Raw genomic sequence first — 23144 nt, 5'->3', positions numbered from 1 at the left:
GATATTATTTGCATAAATTTATAATAAATGAAATATATTTAGAAATAACTGTATTTTTGGTGAAACTGGATACTTTGTGATCCCCAATGGCTATTACTCGCTGCCCACTGTTGCTGGGCAATGTGCTGTTCCTGCTGTTCTCAAGAGCTTAAAAAAAGGTAACTGGACATCATTACATTTTCTTTGAAGATGTTTCACCTCTTATCCAAAAGGCTGCTTTGGTTCTAAAACTTAAAGGTGGAGAGTCCCATGTATTTAAACCCTAGTGGGGGTTGTCCCCCTTTGAGGTGGATGGTGACCCACTGTCATCCACTTTACACTAACGCGTAACATCATCACACTAACGCTACCCCACCCCCCATTCCGCCCTCCCCCCAGTGACTTATGACAGCTGGTGTTGTGAGCCACCACCTCTGTTCAGTGATGGTCGTTCACAGTGGACACTGATGGCTTCTTTTACTCTTTCAAACCATCTGTCTTCTTTGTATCTCTTTAAGAACAATGTTAAGGTGTTCACAGTTGTACCACCTGCTATTCCACGCAACAGGTTCTTTTCTGAAGAAAGAGTGGACATACCATCGCACAAAAAGACAGCCAGCGATGGAGTTTGCCAGTTTCATTATCTGGACTCAAATCTGTGTCTGCCTTCCTTTGACCACACTGGCCATCTTTTGGGTGTGTTGTGTGGTATGTAAAGAGTTACTTTTATTACTTTCAAAGTGTCACTCCCATTGAAACAGTCACTTTTGTAACCATATTCTTACATTGAAGTAAATGTCCACTTTTGACAATAAAGGCTCCGTTTTTCAGCTCATAAAAACTTAGTTCTAAGGGGTTTTTTGTAGTCCATCACATCACACTGCAGCTTTTAGACCTTTTTCACTTTTTCATTAGTCAAACTCAAAAGTACTTCCTGGGTGGTTAATATAATAACAGCAGAGAGAGGAAAATCAAACTAATTACCTTATTCCTGCATGATCTGATGTGAGCAATTACATGTTTACTTCAGCACGTACATGACTTCATTAATGTGACTTTAATGAATATTTCCCACAGGTACGAAGGGAGCAGGCCCCTGTCATCTACTACACAAACCTCTTCATCTCCAGTATAATGCAGTTCAGCATAATCATCTTTTGGAAATTTAAACAAGACCTTCAACCAATCATCAACGTAATTATTGGTATTTACATGGTTGGTCTGATGGCTAATCTTTACTTCAGGATGTTCATTACTATTGAAAGGTACCTGTCTCTCTTTGTGTGTGTGCTTCCATGTGTCTGAACATTACATCATATTCTCAAGAATCCTTACATGGAGTAAGATACTATTATAATAATCATAATATTTGTCTGTCTTGCATTGCAGGTGTTTTGTCATCGCCTGCCCACAGTCAAACTGGATCAGACAAACTGGGGGGTCCATGCTGGTTTCTGTCCTGGTCTGGATCCTTTGTGTAATCACTGTATCTCTGAGCATAGTCTTCCAAGAGATGATAACGATCTCTGTTTTGAGCCTCCTTCCGGGTCCCCTGTTCATCTTCTTCTCAGCATGGACCTTCAGAGCCCTGCCTGCTGCCACCTCAGTGCCCGCTGACGAAAAACGAAGAATTTTAGGAACTTTAGTTGTGTTGTTCATTAATTATTTTCTGATGATTCTTCCCACAATCATCTGTGTTATTGTATCAGCTGTATCTTTTTATAGAATTCCTATTGTTGTTTCGTACATCACTTTTGTTTTGTTCCTGCTCAGCCCTTTTGCAGATTTGATTCTAGTTTTTTTCATGCGGAAAGGGACAATTGACAAGTTACAGTCCTGTTTGTGTTGCTGCATTATGGACAACAGTGCAGGAGATGTAGCTGGACATCAGCAGCTACATGAGTTGATGTTGCAAAGAGAAAGGGAGAGAGAGAAAGCAAACCACACTGTAGAGAATTTAAACAAGCATAAGCCTTTACAAATAATGCTGTAAAGTGTACATTTGACGGTAGATTCAACTTGATGTAAGAAGTGTGTTCTCAGCTAAAGCTGAAGTCCAGTTGCTGGAAGCATCTTGACTGGATGTTATGAATGAAAATTAAAAAAAAAAAAAAAAACACCAAAAACTATAAAAGTATAAAGAGCTTCTTAATGGAACTACATTTGTGATCCTGTGCTATAACATTTCCTCTGATCTATTGATTGATGGCATGTATGTAACAGACCACCACTGATTGTAACCACCATGCTTATTGTTCCCTGTTTTGGCTGCACAGACTGCTATTCAGATTGTAACCGAACCCAAGACAGCTATTACTGTCATGGTCCATGAGTCTGTGGGTCATTTTTTGGCTTTTCTGGTATTATTATCATTTTTTACAGCTTTTAGTTTGCTTTTCATTGTTATTCATGCACTGTAGTTTTGATTAATATTCAGCTGAGTTTCATTAATATGTTTTCATGATTATTCTAATATTAAACAACTATAGTCTTGATATTTGATCCTTTGTGTTTTACTTGACTAGTACTACTTATTTTTTGGCCTTTTCAGCTTTATTTGACAGAGGTACAGTGAAGATTTTTGACAGGAAGGTGGGGGAGAAGAGTCGGGGAGACACGCGGCAGATGGCAGCATGGTCGGGATTCGATCCAACAACGTTCGTGGTCACCTGCTCACACCCTGAGCTATGCTGGCACCCTCTATTATTACTCTTCATTGAGTGATGACTATGATTCATCACTCACTGAAGAAAATAACAACCGCAGGTTTCTTTTCAGCACTGTAACCAGGCTGAAAAAGAGTCAGAGCTCTGTTGAGCCGAGTATTCCTCTAACCTTAACTAAAAATTACATCATTAATGCCTTCACAAATAGACCATTACAGAAAAAAAGAATCATTCATCCATCTCGCAGACATCTCATTATGTACAACTACTTTTAATACTACTGATATTTTTTTAGACTCTTTCTCTCCAACTGATCTTTCTGAGTTAACTTCAGTAGTTACTTCCTCCAAGCCCTCATATCTATTAGACCCCGTTCCCACAAGACTGCTCAGTCCCACCATTAATTAATGCTTCATTCTTGAATATGATCACTCTATCTTTATTAACGGGCTGTGTACCACAGGCCTTTAAGGTGGCAGTAATTAAACTATTACTTAAAAAGCCATCACTCAACTCAGCTATCTTAGCTAATTAAAGGCCAATCTCCGACCTTCCTTTTCTCTCAAAAATTCTTGAAAGAGTAGTTGTAAAACAGCTAAATGATCATCTGCAGAGGAACGGTTTATATGGTTTATGTGTTATAGGCAACTTTCTTTTGACTTTTTACCCCCAAAGGGCTCCTTACAAAAATATTAGTACACAAATCAAAAAACAAACTCAAATTTTGTCACGATCCCAGGGTTTGACCCAGCGTTTTGTGTTTTTGGACTGTCCAGGTTTTGGTATTAGATTTCTTCAGTTTGTTTCTTAAGTTCTGTGTGGTTTAGATTCTTCACCTTTGTATTTCTCCATTTAGGTCATTCTTAGCTCGGGCTATTTTGAATTGTTATGCTATCCTTAGTAAAGCAGTTCTTTATGTTGATCCTTCTATGTTCTTGTTATTATCTGGGGTTTCAGTTTTCCCTGCCTGCCCCATGTCCCCTTGTGTCTTGTCAAGGGGTTTGTGTTTCCCTGTGTTATGTCAAGTCTGTTTGTGTGATGTTTCTTGTCCCATGTGCTTTGTGTTCTGTTTTGGTTATTGTGTGCCATTAGTCTCATTCTGTTCACATGCTCTCCCCTGCTGTTTCCACTCTCTCTAAATACCCTGTGTATTTAAGCCCTTAGTTTACTTCAGTTTGCTGTCATGTCCTCATCTACGGTCCCCTCAAGCTGTGTGTGCCTTTGTTTGTGTGGTCTCGCTTGTTTCAAAGGTGCTGCTGTCTCCACCCCTGCTTTGTCCTGGGAACTTCGTGTTTTGGAACCTTGTAAGAAGACTCAGCTGTGCTGCATGGTGTCCGGCCCCTCCTTTTTAATTACATCATAGTCAGTACGGCTCACGACACGTCACAGTACACATGAGACCTTGAGGAGTAGGTGTTAGTGGGTGGAGCTGCTGAGGTGGCCCCACTTGTCTCTTCACTGCTGCCTGATCCTCAATATTATTTACATCTTTGACACTGAGGGCCTTGGGGGGGGGGGGGGGGGGGGGGGGTGTCGATGAGCGCTGTAGGTCAGTGCTCATATTACAGCTTTCACACAGTCAAACATTCTTCCCACTACATACACTCACATACACCAGCACATACACCTGCACATTCACCCAACACATCACCCCAAACGTTTTTTTTTTTTTTTGGCCTGTCATGTCTGGCAGTTTTTGCAATCAGAATGAATCCAAATGCATTGTTGTACCAAACATATTTGCTTTTACAAGAAGAGCTCTATATGTTTTCTATAGGCTATTCTTTTTAATGTTTGTATTTATTTTTTTATTATTATTATCGCCAGTTTCGATAGCCGGGGATCGGTCCGCCAGGGCCTCCGCCCTCGGCCACCGCCCGACACACACTGCACCCGACCCCTACGACACCTCCTGCGGGTGGTGGGCCTGCAGGAGGTCGGGCCCATGTAACCTCTTCGGGCTGCGCCCGGCCAAGCACCACGGGCTAATGCCTGGCCACCAGACGCTCTCCCTCGAGCTCCCTCCCCAGGCCTGGCTCCAGGGTGGGGCCCCGGTAACCCTATCCCGGGCAGGGTAAACTGTTCCCTTGTTTTTTCACTCATAAGGGTCTTCTGACCTCCGGCAGAACTTCGACAGCATTCCGAGGGAGGCTGAGGACATTGAGTCCGAATGGACCATGTTCCGCACCTCCATTGTTGAGGCTGCTGCTCAGAGCTGTGGCTGCAAGGTGGTTGGTGCCTGTCGTGGTGGTAACCCCCGAACCAGATGGTGGTCACCGGAGGTGAAGGGAGCCATCAAGCTGAAGAAAGAGTCCTATCGGGCTTGGTTAGCCTGTGGGACTCCGGAGGCAGCTGACAGGTATCGACAGGCCAAGCGGAATGCAGCTCGGGTAGTGGCCAAAGCAAAAACTCGGGTGTGGGAGGAGTTCGGTGAGGCTATGGAAAAAGACTTTCGGACGGCATCGAAGCGATTCTGGCAAACCGTCAGGCGACTCAGGAGGGGAAAGCAGTGCTTCACTCACACTGTTTATAGTGCGGGGGGGGTGCTGCTGACTTCAACTGAGGCTATAGTCGGACGGTGGAAGGAATACTTCGAGGACCTTCTGAATCCCACTGACACGCCTTCTGTAGTGGAAGCAGAGTCTGGGGATGACGGGGATGACTTGACCATCACTGGGGGTGAGGTCACTGAGGTAGTTAAACAACTCCTTGGTGGCAGAGCCCCTGGGGTGGACGAGATTCGCCCTGAGTTCCTGAAGGCTCTGGATGTTGTAGGGCTGTCTTGGTTGACACGCCTCTGCAACATCGCGTGGAGATCTGGGGCAGTGCCATTGGATTGGCAGACCGGGGTGGTGGTCCCCATCTTTAAGAAGGGAGACCGGAGGGTGTGCTCCAACTTTCGGGGGATCACACTCCTCAGCCTCCCCGGTAAGGTCTATGCCAGGGTGCTGGAAAGGAGGGTGCGTCCGTTAGTCGAACCTCGGATTCAGGAGGAACAATGCGGTTTTCGTCCTGGTCGTGGAACGCTGGACCAGCTCTTTATCCTCTCAAGGATATTCGAGTGTGCGTGGGAGTTTGCCCAACCAGTCTACATGTGCTTTGTGGACTTGGAGAAGGCATTCGACCGTGTTCCTCGGGGTGTTCTTTGGGAGGTTCTGCGGGAGTATGGGGTGTCTGGCCCATTGTTGCGGGCCATTCAGTCCTTGTACAACCACAGTGAGAGCTTGGTCCGTATAGCCGGTAATAAGTCGGATTTGTTTCCTGTGGGTGTTGGACTCCGTCAGGGCTGCCCTTTGTCACCGATTCTGTTCATAATTTTTATGGACAGAATTTCTAGGCGTAGCCAGGTGGCGGAAGGCTTCTTCCTTGGTGGCCTCAGAGTCTCATCTCTGCTTTTTGCAGATGATGCGGTTCTGTTGGCTGCATCAGGGGGGGGCCTCCAGCTCGCAGTGGAACGGTTCGCAGCCGAGTGTGAAGCGGCTGGCATGAGAATCAGCACCTCTAAGTCTGAGGCCATGGTCCTCAGCCGGAAAAGGGTGGAGTGCCATCTCCGGCTCAGGAACGAGTTCTTGCCTCAAGTGGAGGAGTTTAAGTATCTCGGGGTCTTGTTCACGAGTGATGGGCGAAGGGAACGGGAGATCGACAGGCGGATTGGGGCTGCTTCTGCAGTGATGCGGACGCTGCACCGGTCCGTCGTGGTGAAGAGGGAGCTTAGCGTAAAAGCGAAGCTCTCGATTTACCGGTCGATCTACGTTCCTACCCTCACCTATGGTCACGAGCTTTGGGTAGTGACCGAAAGAATAAGATCGCGAATACAAGCGGCAGAAATGAGTTTCCTTCGAAGGGTGGCTGGCCTCTCCCTTAGAGATAAGGTAAGGAGTGCGGCCATCCGGGAGGGGCTCAGAGTAGAGCCGCTGCTCCTCCACATCGAAAGGAGCCAGTTGAGGTGGCTCGGGCATCTGATTAGGATGCCTCCTGGCCGCCTCCTGGGTGAGGTGTTCCGGGCATGTCCCACCGGGAAGAGGCCCCGTGGTAGACCCAGGACACGCTGGAGAGATTATGTATCTCGGCTGGCCTGGGAACGCCTTGGGGTCCCTCCGGATGAGCTGGAGGAGGTGGCTGGGGAGAGGGAAGCTTGGGCTTCTCTGCTTAGGCTTCTGCCCCCGCGACCCGGCCCCGGATAAGCGGAAGAAAATGGATGGATGGATGGATGGATGGATTATTATTATCGCTCGATGTGACAGACAGGAAGGAAGAGAAGAAGAGAGATAGAAAGAGAAAGAGAAGACAGAAAAAAAAGGGGGGAGAGAACAGAAAAAATTAATAGATACATAAATAGATACACATACATACACACACTATCTATATATATATATATATATATATATATATATATATATATATATATATATATATATATATATATATATATATATATATATATATATACACACACACACATACATACAGTCTTGCTGTAGTTTGTAGTAATGTGTGCGTGTTCCTCTGTGTGTTCCTCTGTCATGGAACATACTCTATAATGAGGGCAAGAAGCCGCAACCACGCCCCTCGGGATCCAGAGGGAAGCAGGGAAAGACCCAGGGGACCTGGGTCATCCATGGCCCACCAGGAGCTCAGAAGACCCGAAGCCACACATCCCAATGGCAACCGTGCGCACACCCCAGAGGAGGAAGGAGGGAAACCCCAGACGGAGCCCCCACAGTCAATGGGCAAGAGCCCAGAGAGCCAGAGGCAATGAGCAGCCCACCCCCCTGGTAGGCCGGCCCCCCCCAGCATGGAACACGGCCCCAAGGCCCCAGATGCCCAGGAACCACCCAACACTAAGCAGAGCCCCCCCCCTCCCACATGCCAAAGAGGCCCAAGCCACCCCCAGGCCACAGCCGCCAAGGGAACGGGCCAAAAGCCACGCCAAGACATCCGTCCATGTACCCCAGGACCCACAGGCACCCACATCCCAGAGGCGGCAGTGACGATCAATGGGGAGCGGTAGGGAAGGGTAACTCCCACCCTCCGCAACCGTATCCCAGAGGGGCCAAGGCTCAGCAAGCCACAGACCCAGGCCTAGCTGTTCACACATGTGCATGCACGCATGCACGCACACACGCACACACAGGTCATATACACACACATATATATGCCAGTCACACACCCATGCACATACACACAGACCCCAAATATGTTGAGTAGGAGGAGGGGATGCGTGTCTTCCCACACTCCAGTTTCCTGCTGGGTGTTGGGTGCTCAGGGCCTTGGGGCCGCATTCTCAGTTCGTGCTGGGGGGCTGGTGGGCTGCTCATTGCCTCCAGCTCTCTGGGGCTCTTATATTAGGGCTGGGCAATATGGACCAAAACTAATATCTTGATATTTTTTAGCTGAATGGCGATATATGATATATATCTCGATATTTTTTCTTCCCAAAAGGTATAAACAAAAAGGCACTTTTGAGTCAAAGCTACATGTCCAAAATGTCACATGGGCACTTTTATTAACATTCAGCTATAGATGTAGCTACATGAGAAATGACTCAAAAATTAACTATTGGCATATTTAAATAACAAGGCTCCTCTAATAAATGAATGCTTTTTTCCTCCATAACAAAAGACTCACACCTGTGCATGTTACTGTCCTGCTTGTGCTGCTGCATTATGGACAACACTGCAGCAGATGTAGCTGGACATCAACAGCTACATGAGTTGATGTTGCAAAGAGAATGGGAGAGAGAGAAAGTGAACCAGACTATGTGAAAGCTGTAGAGAAATTAAACAAACACAAGCCTTTACAAATATTGCTGTAAAGTGTACATTTGACGGTAGATTCAACTTGATGTAATAAGAAGTGTATTTTCAGCTAAAACGTTTTGGTTGTCGACCACCTGAGATCCGGTTGCTGGAAGCATCTTGACCTGATATTATGAATGAAAATCTAAAAGAATAAAAACAACAAAACTATAAAAACCTTCTTAAAGAAAACTCCTTCTGTGCTCTGGTGCTAAAACATTTGCATCTTTTGAGAAATGGTGAACAATATGATCATGATGAGTAATTTGTATCACTAATAATATGTATGTAATAGACCACTACTGATTGGAGTCACCATGCAATGTATTCAGATTATAACTGAACCCATGACAGCTATTATCCATGTTGTTGGACCATTTGGGGGCTGTTCTGGTAGTTTTGATTACTTTTTGGCTGAGTTTCATTATTTTGTTTTCATGATTATAATGTAGTCTTAGGGTTTGATATTTGATTCTTTGTGTTTTACTGGAGGGAATTTAAACATGACTAAACAAACACCACAATAACAACATACAGGGAAACAAGAGGAAGTGAAACTAAACACAAGACACGAGACAAGGAACCAAGACAGACGCAGGAACACAAAGACTCGTGGAAGACAAAAATAATAAAGGGAAACCAGAATGAAATACAATAACTATAACAAATAACAGGATTCAGAAACTATAACAAACTAGGAATCTAAACTGTAAACAAACTTGGGAACACAGCAGAAATACAACAAAAACTGAAGCTCACAGAAAAAACACAAAACACTGGGCAAACAATGGTTGTGGTCAATTTGTTCTTCCTTGATTTTGATGTAAAATTCCATGAGGTCAAGGAAAGATGGCAGAAATAGCTGTCAGCATTACGTGTATATATCTAAACGTATAGAGACAGAGAGAGAGGCTGATGGGGATATTAACCCTCTGGAGATTGTAAAACGAGCAAAAGCAAAAGAAAACAACAAATGCATCTTATTTTTTGTGAGAAACTGTCAAGGGAAAATCTCCTTGGGTAGAATTTTAGAACAATAAATTTATTTTGATGAACAGAATTTAAAAAATACATAGAATTTGTTACTGAAGTACTAAATAGGAGTTCATCTCCGCCTTACCTCTAAACAAAACAACATAACAAAACTGCCCATTCGTGCTGCCGTGGTACGAGGTTTTCATTCTTTCCTTTATTGTCTTTCCATGAAAATCACCTTTCACTCCCATACTTAGAGGATAGTCACTTATTTTAAATTAAACTCCAGCGTGTTCCTCTAATGTTATGTTACAAGAAGCAGAAAATTATGGCCATTTATCTTTATTAAGATAAATGTCTTGTTGCTTTACACAGATCTGCTCAGGCTTTTCCAGGATCAGGAGACCTCGTGCACCAGACCACAGGGGTTGTATTTCACTTCACTCCCAACAGGAATATGAATATTGAAACTGTGCTTTTACATCTGCAATGTTTTTGCTATAGGCTACACTTGATAATTGTATAAATGTAATGTAATACAGACATGGTAGGCATGGGTATGTTTCCTGTCATATAAAGAAACACAATGAGAAGCAGCAGGTATTGGCATGCAGTAACATTTTGTGAAGAATTTTTAAATACTGATGATACTTAAAAACAGATCCTCCTGGATTTAATCCAAAAATCATGGGTTTCATTCACAGTAAAGTAAGTAAATACATTTTATTTCTATAGAACCAAAGTGTTTCTCTCTATAATAAAATAAATGTGTCTAAAAAAAAAAAAAGCTTGACAGAAAAGATTTAATTTCACATTGAATTCAGTGCTTTATAATCATTGCTTTGATTGATATGTGTTGCTGTTCAAACACTTTGTAGCAAGTAAAAGTCAAATTGGGGATTAGAGTTTTTCTAAGTGACACCAACTCCCATTCTCTGAACCAGCTGTCAAAGGTCTAAACCACTTTATTCAATCAAACACTCTTCTGGAACTTTAAACAGTTTTTGTCTAGATAAACATATTTTGCAGATCTCTTTTCATCTTTTCGCAAAACATCCTACACATTATCACCCCCCCCCCACACACACACACACACACACACAAAAAGAATTAGCACAGTGATGTACAATGCTAAGCACACAAGCCAAAGGGTAAGCACAACTGCAGCATAGATATCCTTTCTTAAACACAACAATGCAAAATTGTTCACACTTGATACCAATTATAGATGAAATCTCAAAGGCACAGAGAGAAGACAGGGAAGAGGAAGATTATTTAAAATCAAATCAGAGCCACTGTGATAAACCATTTTTCCCTTTTTGTGCATGAAATTAGAACCCATGAATATGGCTTTGAATACGTAATTTAGTTTATACTAACGGTTTGCTACATCACTTTGAAAATCTGAAAGTGGTTAGAGTTGAGGGTTGAGCAATGGTTCAACCACTGTTTTTATTTCATATTTTGTAGAACTGCAAAAAAGACTTAAGCTAAATGTTCTGAACACTGTGTTTTCTATTTTTACATACTGTGTAAAGATATTTTGCCTTGCTGTATGCATGGAGCCCAGAGCTGCTTCTGGAGACAACATGGAGATAGCTGGTCAGTACTAAGAAAACAGTGATGTCACACAGCCCAGTTACATCCTGCACATTCTTCATCCTTCTTTTCTTGTGACGTGCTCATAGTCCAGATGTATATTGAGTTTCAGTATACCCTATCTTGTCATGTTTGCTGCTGTGGCTGACATAGTGGAGAACCCCAGTGCAGGACTTCACAAGATGAGGAGCTTAGAGTAAACTTTAAATTTTAATAAAGAGTCTTGACTTAAACATAACTTGACATAACTAGAAGCATAATCTTAAACCATCAATGTGGAGCATAAACATGATACCACTGGAAGCATAACATGAAGGACACAGCAGTAGGAACAAACTGTGATTAACTGACAATGCGACAAAGACCAGGGGAAAACACAGGCACTAAATACACAAAGGGATGAGGAGGGTACGGCTGAACATAATTATGCAAACGACACGGGGAAGCAACCTAAATACAAACACACCGGACAAAGGACTGTCAAAATAAAACAGGAAGTAACCTAACCTAATACATGCAGACTTAACACAGGGAGACTGACACACAGAGGGAATCTGAACATGACCAAAACAGAAACCTAAATACAACACAGGGAAACCTTCGGAAGTCCAACTAAACACAAGACATGAGACAAGGGAATAAGACTTGAGAACCAACACTGACTTGGGAATAATGATAGAAAAGGAGGACATAGGAAGGAGCAAAACATAACACAGACTTGACACCGGAGGGATAACACAAACACCTGAACACAGACTATGGGAAAGACAACATGAGGAAGACAGACACAAAACAAGGGAGGGACACTAAGGGAAACACAGGGAGAACTAAACTAGAGCTAAGGGAGAGGGAACCTGAACACCACACAAGGAAACAACGGGAAGGGAAACTAAACACAGATGGGCCAAAACACAGACAACACACACAGGAACACACGGAAGACCAGAACAAAGGGAAACCAGAACTAGCATGGAAACCTAAACAGAAAACAAAGGCAAACTAAAATCCTAATACTAAACTAGAAATAAAACAAAAAACAAAACTTCACAAAAGAAACTCAAAACAGGACCATGACATATGTCGCCAAAAATTTCACTCACCCATCCAAATAATTAAATTCAGGCGTTCCAATCACTTCCATGGTCACAGGTGTGTAAAACCAAGCACCTAGACATGCAGACTGCTTCTACAAATGAATGGATCACTCTCAGGAGCTCAGTGAATTCCAGTGTGGTACTGTGATGAGATGCCACCTGTGCAACGAGTCTAGTCATAAAATTTCCTCACTACTCAATATTCCACAGTCAGCTGTTAGTGGTACTATAACAAAGTGGAAGCAAATGGGAATGACAGCAACTCAGCCATGAAGTGGTAGGCCATGTAAAATCACAGAGCGGGCTGAGGTGCACATTGTGCACAAGTCGCCAACTTTCTGCAGAGTCAGTCACTACAGACCTTCAAACTTCATGTGGCCATCAGATTAACTCAAGAACAGTGTGTAGAGAGCTTCATGGAATGGGTTTTCATGGCCAAGCAGCTGCATCCAAGCCTTACATCACCGAGCACATGTAAAAAAAAAAAAAAAGTAAAACACGCCACCACTGGATTCTACAGCAGTGGAGACTTGTTCTCTAGAGTGACGAATCAAGCTCCTCCATCTGGCAATCTGATGAATGAATCTGGGTTTGGCGGTTGCCAGGAGAACCGTGCTTGGGATCAGCTCCCTTAATCAAAAATAAGAGAACAAGGATGCAAAAACTGTAGAAGGCAGAAAACATCTGAAGAGAAGTCCACTCTTTGGTAAGCTGTAGGTCACTGTAAAACCCAGCTCAAAGAGTTCAACTGTACGCTCTCTGAGATTATTCTCACACACTAATTGTGCAATTTCGCCACATTATATCTGTAACCAGGATGTGGAAAAAATAACTGAAAATAAAAAGAGAAGTTGCGGTAAGAAAAGAGGCAGAACGCACAGTTTCACAGAAAGATGATTTTTTTATTTGTCACAGCAGTAACAGCAACAAAGTAACAAAACATTTCTTTACAAAACTAAAAACAAAAAAACAATCACCCAAATTTCACCCTCAGCAAACTGAAGGAAAACAAGCCCATTTGGTGGAGGAGGGCTTTTGTAGTAGATATTTTATTGTTATTCTTTTTCATTTACTGACATTTTTTCTCACTGTGAATGTTAGTGGCACCTGTTTATTGAACTGTGTGACGTCCATTCTGAGAGACGTTATGAGAAACATTAGACGGGGCTTTTGTACGCGCTTATTGGAGTGCAATTATGACTTTTGCAGTCTGTGTTTGTTAGCGTTCACATAGGAGAAAGAAAAAAATTACAAGAATCAGTTACACATTCAGTGAAGAATCATTTTGAGAAGTTCTGCAAAAACTGTACACACAATAGCCAAGGGGGTCTTTGGGCTGTCCTTTGAGCTGGACAGTGAAGTTGTTGCTGGTGTAGGAGGCGGCTCTGAAGAACAAAAACACATCTTACTTTTTCTTTAAACCACATAAGTGTATAAGGGTCTTCATTTCTAGTACATGTGTATTACCTTGTACGCTTATGGTCAGACTTTCACTGATCTGGTTGCCGCCATAGGTGATGACACACTGCCAGGTCCCATCATGTAAGTTTGTTACAGGTTTGAGTTGAGTTGTCGACGTCCCTTCAGGTAAACCTGCGTTCGGACTCTTCCACTGCACTTCACAACCTTCATCCAGACCTCTGACGTCACACTGCAGCGTTGCCTCGCTGCCCAGCTGGAGAACAGCAGAGGGAGTGACAGAGACCGACACTGATAGGGGCAAGAGACGGAGGAGAGAATCACAAAGAGAAAGGGGAGGCCAAGCTGAACAAGGAGCTTGATCCAAAGTCATTAGACACATGACATGGCTTTATAACATGAGAGGAAGAATAAAATAACAGTTTATTACATAAATGGAAACCCTTTCAATGGAAGAGCTGAATTTTATGGATATAAAAAATGAAACATTTAACTGTAGTGGGATCATAGAAGCAGCTGGTGGAAATATGTATTTAGGGAGAATTTTTATAGATGTGGCAAAGAAACATGTTAATTGTGCCTTTTTTCCTGCCTTACAAATCACTGTAGACCAGATGATACATTTTTTGGAAACTCACACTCATTATTTGCTTATACAGATGGGGCTGCCATAAACAAACACACCATAGGCTTTTATTTTGTTAAGTAGCTGCTCACTGAAGAAAAAAAAAGTCCACCTCTGTTGAAGGTTGACAGGCAAAGGAGAGCTAACTAGAAGCACTCAGAGAGCGCAAACCTCCGCCAAGGCCACAGGGTCACTGACGCTGTAATACATGTATCTAAATACTGTGAAATAATCTTTCATCTTTCCCAGACAACAATAATCCCATTTCTCGCAATAGTGAAGAATCCTTAAAAAAAATTCCTGGATCCAGATCATGATCTGGATCACTGCCAAAATTTAATCACTTCTTCCTCTTGTCATTTCTAACCACTCCACAAAATTTCATCGAAATCCGTTCATAACTTTTGGAGTAATCCTGCTGACAAACAAACAGGCAGACAGACAGACAGACAAACAAACCAACGCGACCGAAAACATAACAGTAATCTCCTTGGCGGAGGTAATGGTTATGGAAAATGTAGGACTGTAGTTTTAAAGTTTGAGCTTTCATAACTAAAATCTGGATTTTAAATCTGGACCTCTGAAGCTTAGATTTGTGCAATGTAGCCCAGTCTCTTCATGGGAGTGCAGGACAGCATGTGTGTAAAAAGCACAGGTATTTATTTCTTGCATATCATTTTACATTAACTCACCTGTTACAGTAAGAGAACTCTCAGTCATACTGAAGTTTCCCCTCATTTTGCAGCAGTGATGTTTTTATTAATCTGATTATTAGTGTAATGTGCAGGGATCCTGAAAACTGAACTGGAATAGTCCTGATGAACCACTGATTGTTCCATTAAATGCAAAGGTTTATTTGTAAATGTATATTTTCCAGGCTCTGCTGTTTACCTGAGACCACAACAAGTGAATGTTCTCGAAGTGTCTGATCTGCCAAACATGTGAACTTTCCGGCATCTGTTTCTCTCACACCAGAGATTTCCAGATTCACATGTCTCACGGCTGACCTCTTTGCAAGGTCAATAGTGCCTAATAAAGAAAATAAAAATATGTGGTGATGTAATGTAATAATCATGCACTAATGTTAACTGTGATGTTTTTGTAGATACTCAAGTACCTTTGCGATTGAAGCCTCTCTGATCAACAGAACAAAGAAGGTCATCTCCACGACGCCACACCAGAGAGCGTCTGTAGCTGCTGACCTCACAGTTCAAGGTGACCTTCTGCCCGACTTTTGCAATGAAAACGTCTCCTGCAGCAGAGCGGGCACCCAGCACTGAAAAGAAGACCATCATATTCACTAAACACTCTGCTTTTATTAACATATTTCAAGGAGGACGCAACTAATGTCTCTGCATTAAGACGGAGACAAAACAGTGAGATTCTCTCCATGTTATCAGAAACTTGGACAGTGACCTTAATGGTGAGTAGAACTTCACTACAACCATCTTCAGACATCATATTTTAGTTAGCTTAAACATAAGGTCACACAGCATCATTACACACACGTATTTTAAAGGAGTATTTACACTTACCAAACACAAACCACACAATCATCTTCATTCTGAAAGCTGAACCTGAGGGTTTAAATAAAACACAAATGCACATTACTGTTAACACAAACGCAAAAAAAGAAAATGAATTAAAAGTGAACAGTTTCATTTTGTACACAGCCTCAGAGATTCTTCCTCTTTACCAAGAAACCACCAAGCCCTCGCTCTGTTTCCATCCTCTCTCTGCGTCACTCATTAAAAGATATCAAACTTGTTGTTAGACTTAAAAACTGAGAGAAATCAACCTTTGTTTGTGGGTCTTCTATTTATGTGAAAAACAGCACTTTAAGCTATTTCCTGTAAAGTTGCTGCAACTTTTTCTGTTCATCAGAAATAAGAAACCCTTAAAAATAAATTGTAGTGTAATTTTATTTCAACTAAAGTGGCTGAATTAAATTCTCATAAAAGACATTCATCACTTTTTTTTATTTTGAGATCTTTCATCCAATTTGCAACAAAGAATTTGAGACTTCAAAACTCAAAGTCAGATCAGTCAGGATAACACTGCAGCCAGAAAATAAATCCCAGAGCTCTACATAAAACTCGACTCTGTTTCATTTGACAAATTAATATTGAATTTAACCTCAAGGACTGAATAACACACGAATTCACACTTTAAAGAGTCTTTAACCCTCATGAATTGTCTGTACACACCAAAAGCTTGGAAACAAGATAAAACACATTTTTTCTCCTTATTTGTGTGAAAGTTTGAACTCGAGCTTCTACGTGTGACTATTTCTGAAATGCTTAAAATATTTAATCTACATTTGCTATTAAAATTGTGCCTTTGACAGTAAGTTTGAACTCCATTAAAGAACAAAAGGGAAGTGTTTCCAGTATATTTACATTAAATCCATTAATGCCAAATTTTAAAATGTAGGTTGAGCTCTTACCTTATGAACCCACTCTGCAAATCACTCCATCAAAAAGAAGAGAACAAGAAAACATGTGAAGAGAAACTTGTGCTTTGGTAAACTGTAGGTCAATGTAAACCCCAGCTCAAAAAGCTGAACTATACACTGAGATTATTCTCACACTCTGATTCATTCGTCACATTATTTCTGTAACCAGGATGTGAAAAAAAAAAAAAACTGAGAATAAAAAAGAGAAGCTGCAGTACTCAAAGGGACAGAACACAAAGTCTGACAGAAAGACAATTATTTATTTGTCACAGCAGAAGTAACAAAGCATTTTCAAAATAAAAACAAAATAAAACAAGAATCACCCAAATACCACCCTCACCAAACTGAAGGAAAACAAGCTGATTTGGCATTTTATTCTTTTTGTAACATAATCTGTTCTTTTTCATTTACTGACATTTTCTCTTGTTCTGGATGTTGAACTCTTTTTTTTTTTCTTCTTTTTTCTACATCCTCACTCTAACAGGTGGAGGAGGAGGTCACATCAGGCAGAAGCCCTGATAACAAAATGCAATTGTCCAATAAAAGAAGGGGGCCCGGAAGCGGCAGTGACCACTCATGGCAGTGGAAATCAATAGTCAGGGTTAACATAAACAGTGAAGAGACTCAGCAAAGTCGCTCTAATGTTTGGGATTTGTTCCCTGAAGCAGGTTTTCTGAAATCATCTGCGAGTAAAACCTGAACGGATGTCTAACAGATCTCAGGTGGTTCTCAGTTTTACTCAGCAAGGCCCAGATAACAAAGTGAACCTGCTATCTGAACAGACCCGTGCTTTGTGATCAGACAACACCTCATCTGTACATCTGCACCAATTCACTGAAGTGTGTAACATGCAGCCTGATTCATTTACACTTTTGTCAGTTGTGAAGCGTGCCAGGACTTTTGTAGGAACTCGATGGAGAAAGTGAGGATGACAACAATCAGTTACACATTCAGAGAAGAATCACACTGAGCAGAAGTCCTGCATAATCTGTACACACAGCGGTGCCGGGCGTCTTCAAGCTATTCTTCTTTGTTTCACCTTCAATCATCAACTTTACACATAAAGATTTGATGAATTCCTCTCCAGTGGCCTCTGTTTGTCCCCCTTACAAAAAACATTCACACAAACCATGACACAAAGCATCAGGAGAATCCCAAACAGGCAGCACACTCCCATTGCAAGCCACATCCAACAGGAGATTCCCAATGGATCATCCGTGGCAGTGCCTGAATAAAAACAGTGAGGATTACAAGAATCACTTACACATTCACTGAAGGATCAATTTGGTCACTTTTGCAAACATTTTGCTTAAGCTGTACGCACATATCACACAGGGTGCCTTCTGATCAACCGGTACAAATATTGTAATGTTCTTCGTTCTGTCTGGTGGAGTTGTTTTAGGAGGAGGCTCTGAGGACCAAAAACACACCACACACCTCTCTTTTTATTTTGATCACACAGATATATAAGGGTCTTCATTTCTAGTACATGTGTATTACCTTTTACTTTGATGGTCAGACTCTCACTGATCTGGTTGCCGCCATAGGTGATGACACACTGCCAGGTCCCATCATGTAAGCTTGTTACAGGTTTGAGTTGAGTTGTCGACGTCCCTTCAGGTAAACCTGCATTCGGACTCTTCCACTTCACTTCATAACCTTCATCCAGACCTCTGACGTCACACTGCAGCGTTGCCTCGCTGCCCAGCTGGAGAACAGCAGAGGGAGCGACAGAGACCGACACTGATAGGGGCAAGAGACGGAGGAGAGAATCACAAAGAGAAAGGGGAGGCCAAGCTGAACAAAAAGCTTGATCCAAAGTCATTAGACACATGACATGGCTTTATAACATGAGAGGAAGAATAAAATAACAGTTTATTACATAAACGGAAACCCTTTCAATGGAAGAGCTGAATTTAACCAATATAAAACATGAAACACTTAACTGTAGTGAGATCATAGAAGCAGTTGGTGAAAATAAGTATTTTGGGAGAATTTTTATAGATGTGGCAAAGAAACTGATGTTTATTATAACTTTTTTTCTGCTTTGAACATCACTGTATGCTAAATAATAAATGTTTTGGTCACTCACTTTACTATACAATTAAAAGATTACTTAATTGTTAGATTTGTGCAATGTAGCCCAGTCTCTTCATGGGAGTGCAGGACAGCATGTGTGTAAAAAGCACAGGTATTTATTTCTTGCATATCATTTTACATTAACTCACCTGTTACAGTAAGAGAACCCTCAGTCATATTGAAATTTTCCCTCATTTTGCAGCAGTGATGTTTTTATTAATCTGATTATTACTGTAGTGTAATGTGCAGGGATCCTGAAAACTGAACTGGAATAGTCCTGATGAACCACTGATTGTTCCATTAAATGCAAAGATTTATTTGTAAATGTATATTTTCCAGGCTCTGCTGTTTACCTGAGACCACAGCAAGTGAATGTTCTCGAAGTGTCTGATCTGCCAAACATGTGAACTTTCCAGCATCTGTTTCTCTCACACCAGAGATTTCCAGATTCACATGTCTCACGGCTGACCTCTTTGCAAGGTCAATAGTGCCTAATAAAGAAAATAAAAATATGTGGTGATGTAATGTAATAATCATGCACTAATGTTAACTGTGATGTTTTTGTAGATACTCAAGTACCTTTGCGATTGAAGCCTCTCTGATCAACAGAACAAAGAAGGTCATCTCCACGACGCCACACCAGAGAGCGTGTGTAGCTGCTGACCTCACAGTTCAAGGTGACCTTCTGCCCGACTTTTGCAATGAAAACGTCTCCTGCAGCAGAGCGGGCACCCAGCACTGAAAAGAAGACCATCATATTCACTAAACACTTTCTAGCTTTTATTAACATATTTAAAGGAGGACGCAACTAATGTCTCTGCATTAAGACGGAGACAAAACAGTGAGATTCTCTCCATGTTATCAGAAACTTGGACAGTGACCTTAATGGTGAGTAAAACTTCACTACAACCATCTTCAGACATCATATTTTAGTTAGCTTAAACACAAGGTCACACAGCACCATTACACACACGTATTTTAAAGGAGTATTTACACTCACCAAACACAAACCACACAATCATCTTCATTCTGAAAGCTGAACCTGAGGGTTTAAATAAAAGACAAATACATATTACTGTTAACACAAAAGCATAAAAATAAAAGTAATTAAAAGTGAACAGTTTCATTTTGTACACAGCCTCAGAGATTCTTCCTCAGATGAACACTTTACAAGAAACCACCAAGCCCTCGCTCTGTTTCCATCCTCTCTCTGCGTCACTCATTAAAAGATATCAAACTTGTTGTTAGACTTAAAAACTGAAGAAGAGTGTCACTGAGAAAACTCAAGCATATCTTGTGACTTTTTTTTTTTTTAAATATAATACCTCATGTGTAGCGGTTGCCTGTAAAGCTGCTGCAACTTTATTTCACTGCTCATCACAAATGAGAAGTCTTTAAGAGGAAATTTTGATGTAGAGATTTGTTTCCGCTGCAGCGACTCGATCATGGAAAGTCTTCTAAAAGCAAAAAAGTCGATCACTCTTTTCTTTAATTGAGACCTTTCATAAATTTTATGTTTTAAAAATAATATTTGCATCCAGTTGAATACTTTACATTTAAGAATTCTTCAAAATAAATCATTTTTATTTCAATCACTCTAAATAACAGTAATGAATACACTGTGGCCAAAAAAGTTAAAGCACTGTTTGAGGCTCATTTGATAAATGATTGTATTTAACCTCAATGACTGAACAACAGACATAATTACATTAAACTACTTCTGAAATACTTAAAGGACTGAATCTGTGTTTGCTCTTAAACTGGTGCCTCTGTCAGGAAGTTTGAGCTCTCTTACAAAACAAAAAGAAAGTATTTCCAGGACAGTTGAGTTAAACCCAGTACAAGACAAAACCCATAGTAAAATGTTGGTCGAGGTCTTACCTTAATTTTGAGCACCTTCAGTGTATTTTAGTGCAGTTAAAAAACTTTCTTCGTCCTCTCTGTGCCTGACTTCAGCAAAAACAAGAGCTCAAGACTTCAGGAGGCAGAAGATGTGAAGAGAAAGCTGCACCCTGAGAAGTCATAGGCCACTGCAACCTGCAGCTCTTTGTGGGTTTAGTACCCATGTCTGCTCTTTGCTGCAGACCTGGCATTTCCCACACAGTTCAGCTTTTGCAAAAAGCTGAAGTTCTGCACAGTGGCTTAAAAACAATTTTTAAAAAGATTCAAACTGCACACACTCTCTCAGATTATTCTCATGATTAAATTATGCTGTAATTATTCCTGTAGCAGGGACAGTAAGTAAGTGAACACATAAGAACACAGTCTGACAGAAAGACAATTATTTATTTGACACTGAAGAGGTAAGAAAACATTTTCAAAATGCAAAAACACACCACACAGCTTTCTTTTTCTTTTTAACCACACATTTATACAGAGGTCTCCATACAGAGACATACAATAAGCTTTTTAAGCATCATTAACTGAAATACTTGGGGTGGCATGTCATGACCAGGCCTGTCCCTAACCACCCCTTGGCTCTGTCCCTGTTCAGGGAGTTTCTGATGATGATGATGATGATTCAGTTTGGGAATAGAGACTACAAATCTTTAGCAGGAAGGCTGCTGAAAGGAGAAATGCTTTAAGCTCCTGAAGTTTGTAGAGCAGAGGATGGCTTGTGATGAATGTTATCAAGTTGGATTGTGGGAAATGTAGGACCCAGGTTTAAAAGCTTGAACTTTGAGTGCTAAAATCTGGATTTTGGTTTCTGCAACTTTAAACTGTCCCCTACATTTAATAGCACAATTGCTGGAATACTCCTTTGTGTGTATTAAAAGTATAGATTTTAGGTTGATGTGCGTTCTTTTACATTAAAATTGAACTGCGATAGTCAGGAATTTAAGGAATAAAAACAACAGTCGTATTCAAAACTTACTCTCCTTCAATCACAGTAGGGATTTAATAACAGTTAATGTGCAGGAATCCTGAAAACCATAATGTGGTCAATTGTTCCATTAAATGATTTATTTGTATATTTATATTTTGCAGGGTCTGCTGTTTACCTGCAACCACAAGAAGTGAATGTTCTCGAGGCGTCCAATCTGCCAAACATGAGAACTTTCCAGCATCTGTTTCTCTCACACCACAGATTCTCCTGCCTCACAGTTGACCTCCACACAAGTTCAACAGTTTAAACAAAAGAAAAACATTACGATATAATAATCAATTGTAATTGACCATTTTTCAACATACTCAAGCACCTTTGTGAGGGAAGCCTCGCTGATCAACATTAACAAGATCATCTCCATGATGCTACTCCAGAGAGCGTCTGTAGCTGCTGACCCCACAGCCTAATCTGACTTTCTGCCCAACTTCTGCAATGAAAACTTCACCTGCAGCAGAGAGGGGACACTGCACTGAAACGCTAAACACTCTGCTTTTAGTCACATAAACCACATTACCTGCTTTAGTGCACATGAAAACAGGAGCAGCACTAGAGAGGCAACAAGAGTCCCCCCAAAAGGGAAAGATTTAATAGGTGGTGGCCCCTGAAGTCACACTGCTCTCTGTCCTTTTCCCACTACACTGATTTGCTCTACTCTTAGTGTCACACTAAGAAACCACCAAATCCTCACTCCATTTCTGTCCTCTCCCTGTGTTGCTTATTAAAAATATATATATTTTAAACCTGCCGGTACACTCAAAAACTTAAAGTGTCGCTGAAAAAATTGCAACTCATTTATATGACAAATAACACTTTAAACTGTTTCCTGTAAAGTTGCTGCAACTTTTTCTGTTGATTATAAATGAGAAAAAAAATTGATAGTTTTGTTTCAACTAAAATGACAGAATCAACACCTCATTCGCATCAAATAACGTCACTTCAAAATGGAAAGGCTAGAAAATTAATGCTTGAGCACCATATAAAACAAACTTGCACTTTAAAGAGTCTTTAACCCTCAAACTGTACAAACCAAAGGCTTAGAAACAGGATTTAATACATTTTCTTATTTGTGTGAAAGTTTGAACTTGCGCTCCAATGTGACCATTCCTGAAATGGTTTAAATATTTAATCTACATTTGCTATTAAAATGGTGCCTTTGACAGTAAGTTTGAAATCCATTACAGAACAAAAAAAAAAGTGTTTCCAGGATAGTTACATTAAACCCATTAATACCAAATTATGAAATGTAGGTTGAGCTGATACATAAAAGTTTACTGTCTTTTAGTGCAGTTAATGAACCCTCTCTGCACTTCACTTAATTGGAAAGAAGAAAACAAGGATGCAAAAACTAGGTGGAAAACATCTGAAGAAAAACGTGCTCTGCGGTAAGGAGTAGACATTATAAAACCCAGCGCAAAAAACTAAACTGCTCTCTGAGGTTATTCTCACGTACTGATCGTGCCAATTACTTCTGTAACCAGGATGTGTAAACTAATAGAAAATAAAGAGATGTTGCAGTACGCAAAGGGACAGAACACAGTCTGACAGAGACAATTATTTATTTGTCACAA

General features: G+C 41.1%; 2 protein-coding genes across 2 annotated transcripts; both read right to left on the bottom strand.

The window, feature by feature from the left end:
• Window positions 1-12992: 12992 nt before the first annotated feature.
• On the bottom strand, window positions 12993-16741 carry LOC115794874 (roundabout homolog 2-like). Its single transcript, XM_030750558.1, has 6 exons — window positions 16602-16741; window positions 15691-15732; window positions 15273-15431; window positions 15047-15184; window positions 13579-13821; window positions 12993-13496 (listed from the first exon to the last, which is right to left on the bottom strand). The coding sequence occupies exons 2-6, from the start codon at window positions 15716-15718 to the stop codon at window positions 13381-13383; spliced, it is 684 nt and encodes a 227-aa protein (XP_030606418.1). The 5' UTR covers window positions 15719-15732; window positions 16602-16741; the 3' UTR covers window positions 12993-13380.
• A 659-nt stretch (window positions 16742-17400) lies between these two features.
• On the bottom strand, window positions 17401-20700 carry LOC115794287 (Fc receptor-like protein 2). The gene is made up of 7 exons (XM_030749702.1): window positions 20571-20700; window positions 19690-19731; window positions 19269-19427; window positions 19043-19180; window positions 18111-18353; window positions 17935-18021; window positions 17401-17837 (listed from the first exon to the last, which is right to left on the bottom strand). The coding sequence occupies exons 2-7, from the start codon at window positions 19715-19717 to the stop codon at window positions 17665-17667; spliced, it is 828 nt and encodes a 275-aa protein (XP_030605562.1). The 5' UTR covers window positions 19718-19731; window positions 20571-20700; the 3' UTR covers window positions 17401-17664.
• Window positions 20701-23144: the final 2444 nt, after the last annotated feature.

This window comes from Archocentrus centrarchus, chromosome 16 (genome assembly GCF_007364275.1).
Source record: "Archocentrus centrarchus isolate MPI-CPG fArcCen1 chromosome 16, fArcCen1, whole genome shotgun sequence".
NCBI lineage: Eukaryota > Metazoa > Chordata > Actinopteri > Cichliformes > Cichlidae > Archocentrus > Archocentrus centrarchus.
Note: the sequence above shows the minus strand (reverse complement) of the source record. Positions and strands in the feature narration are given on the sequence as shown.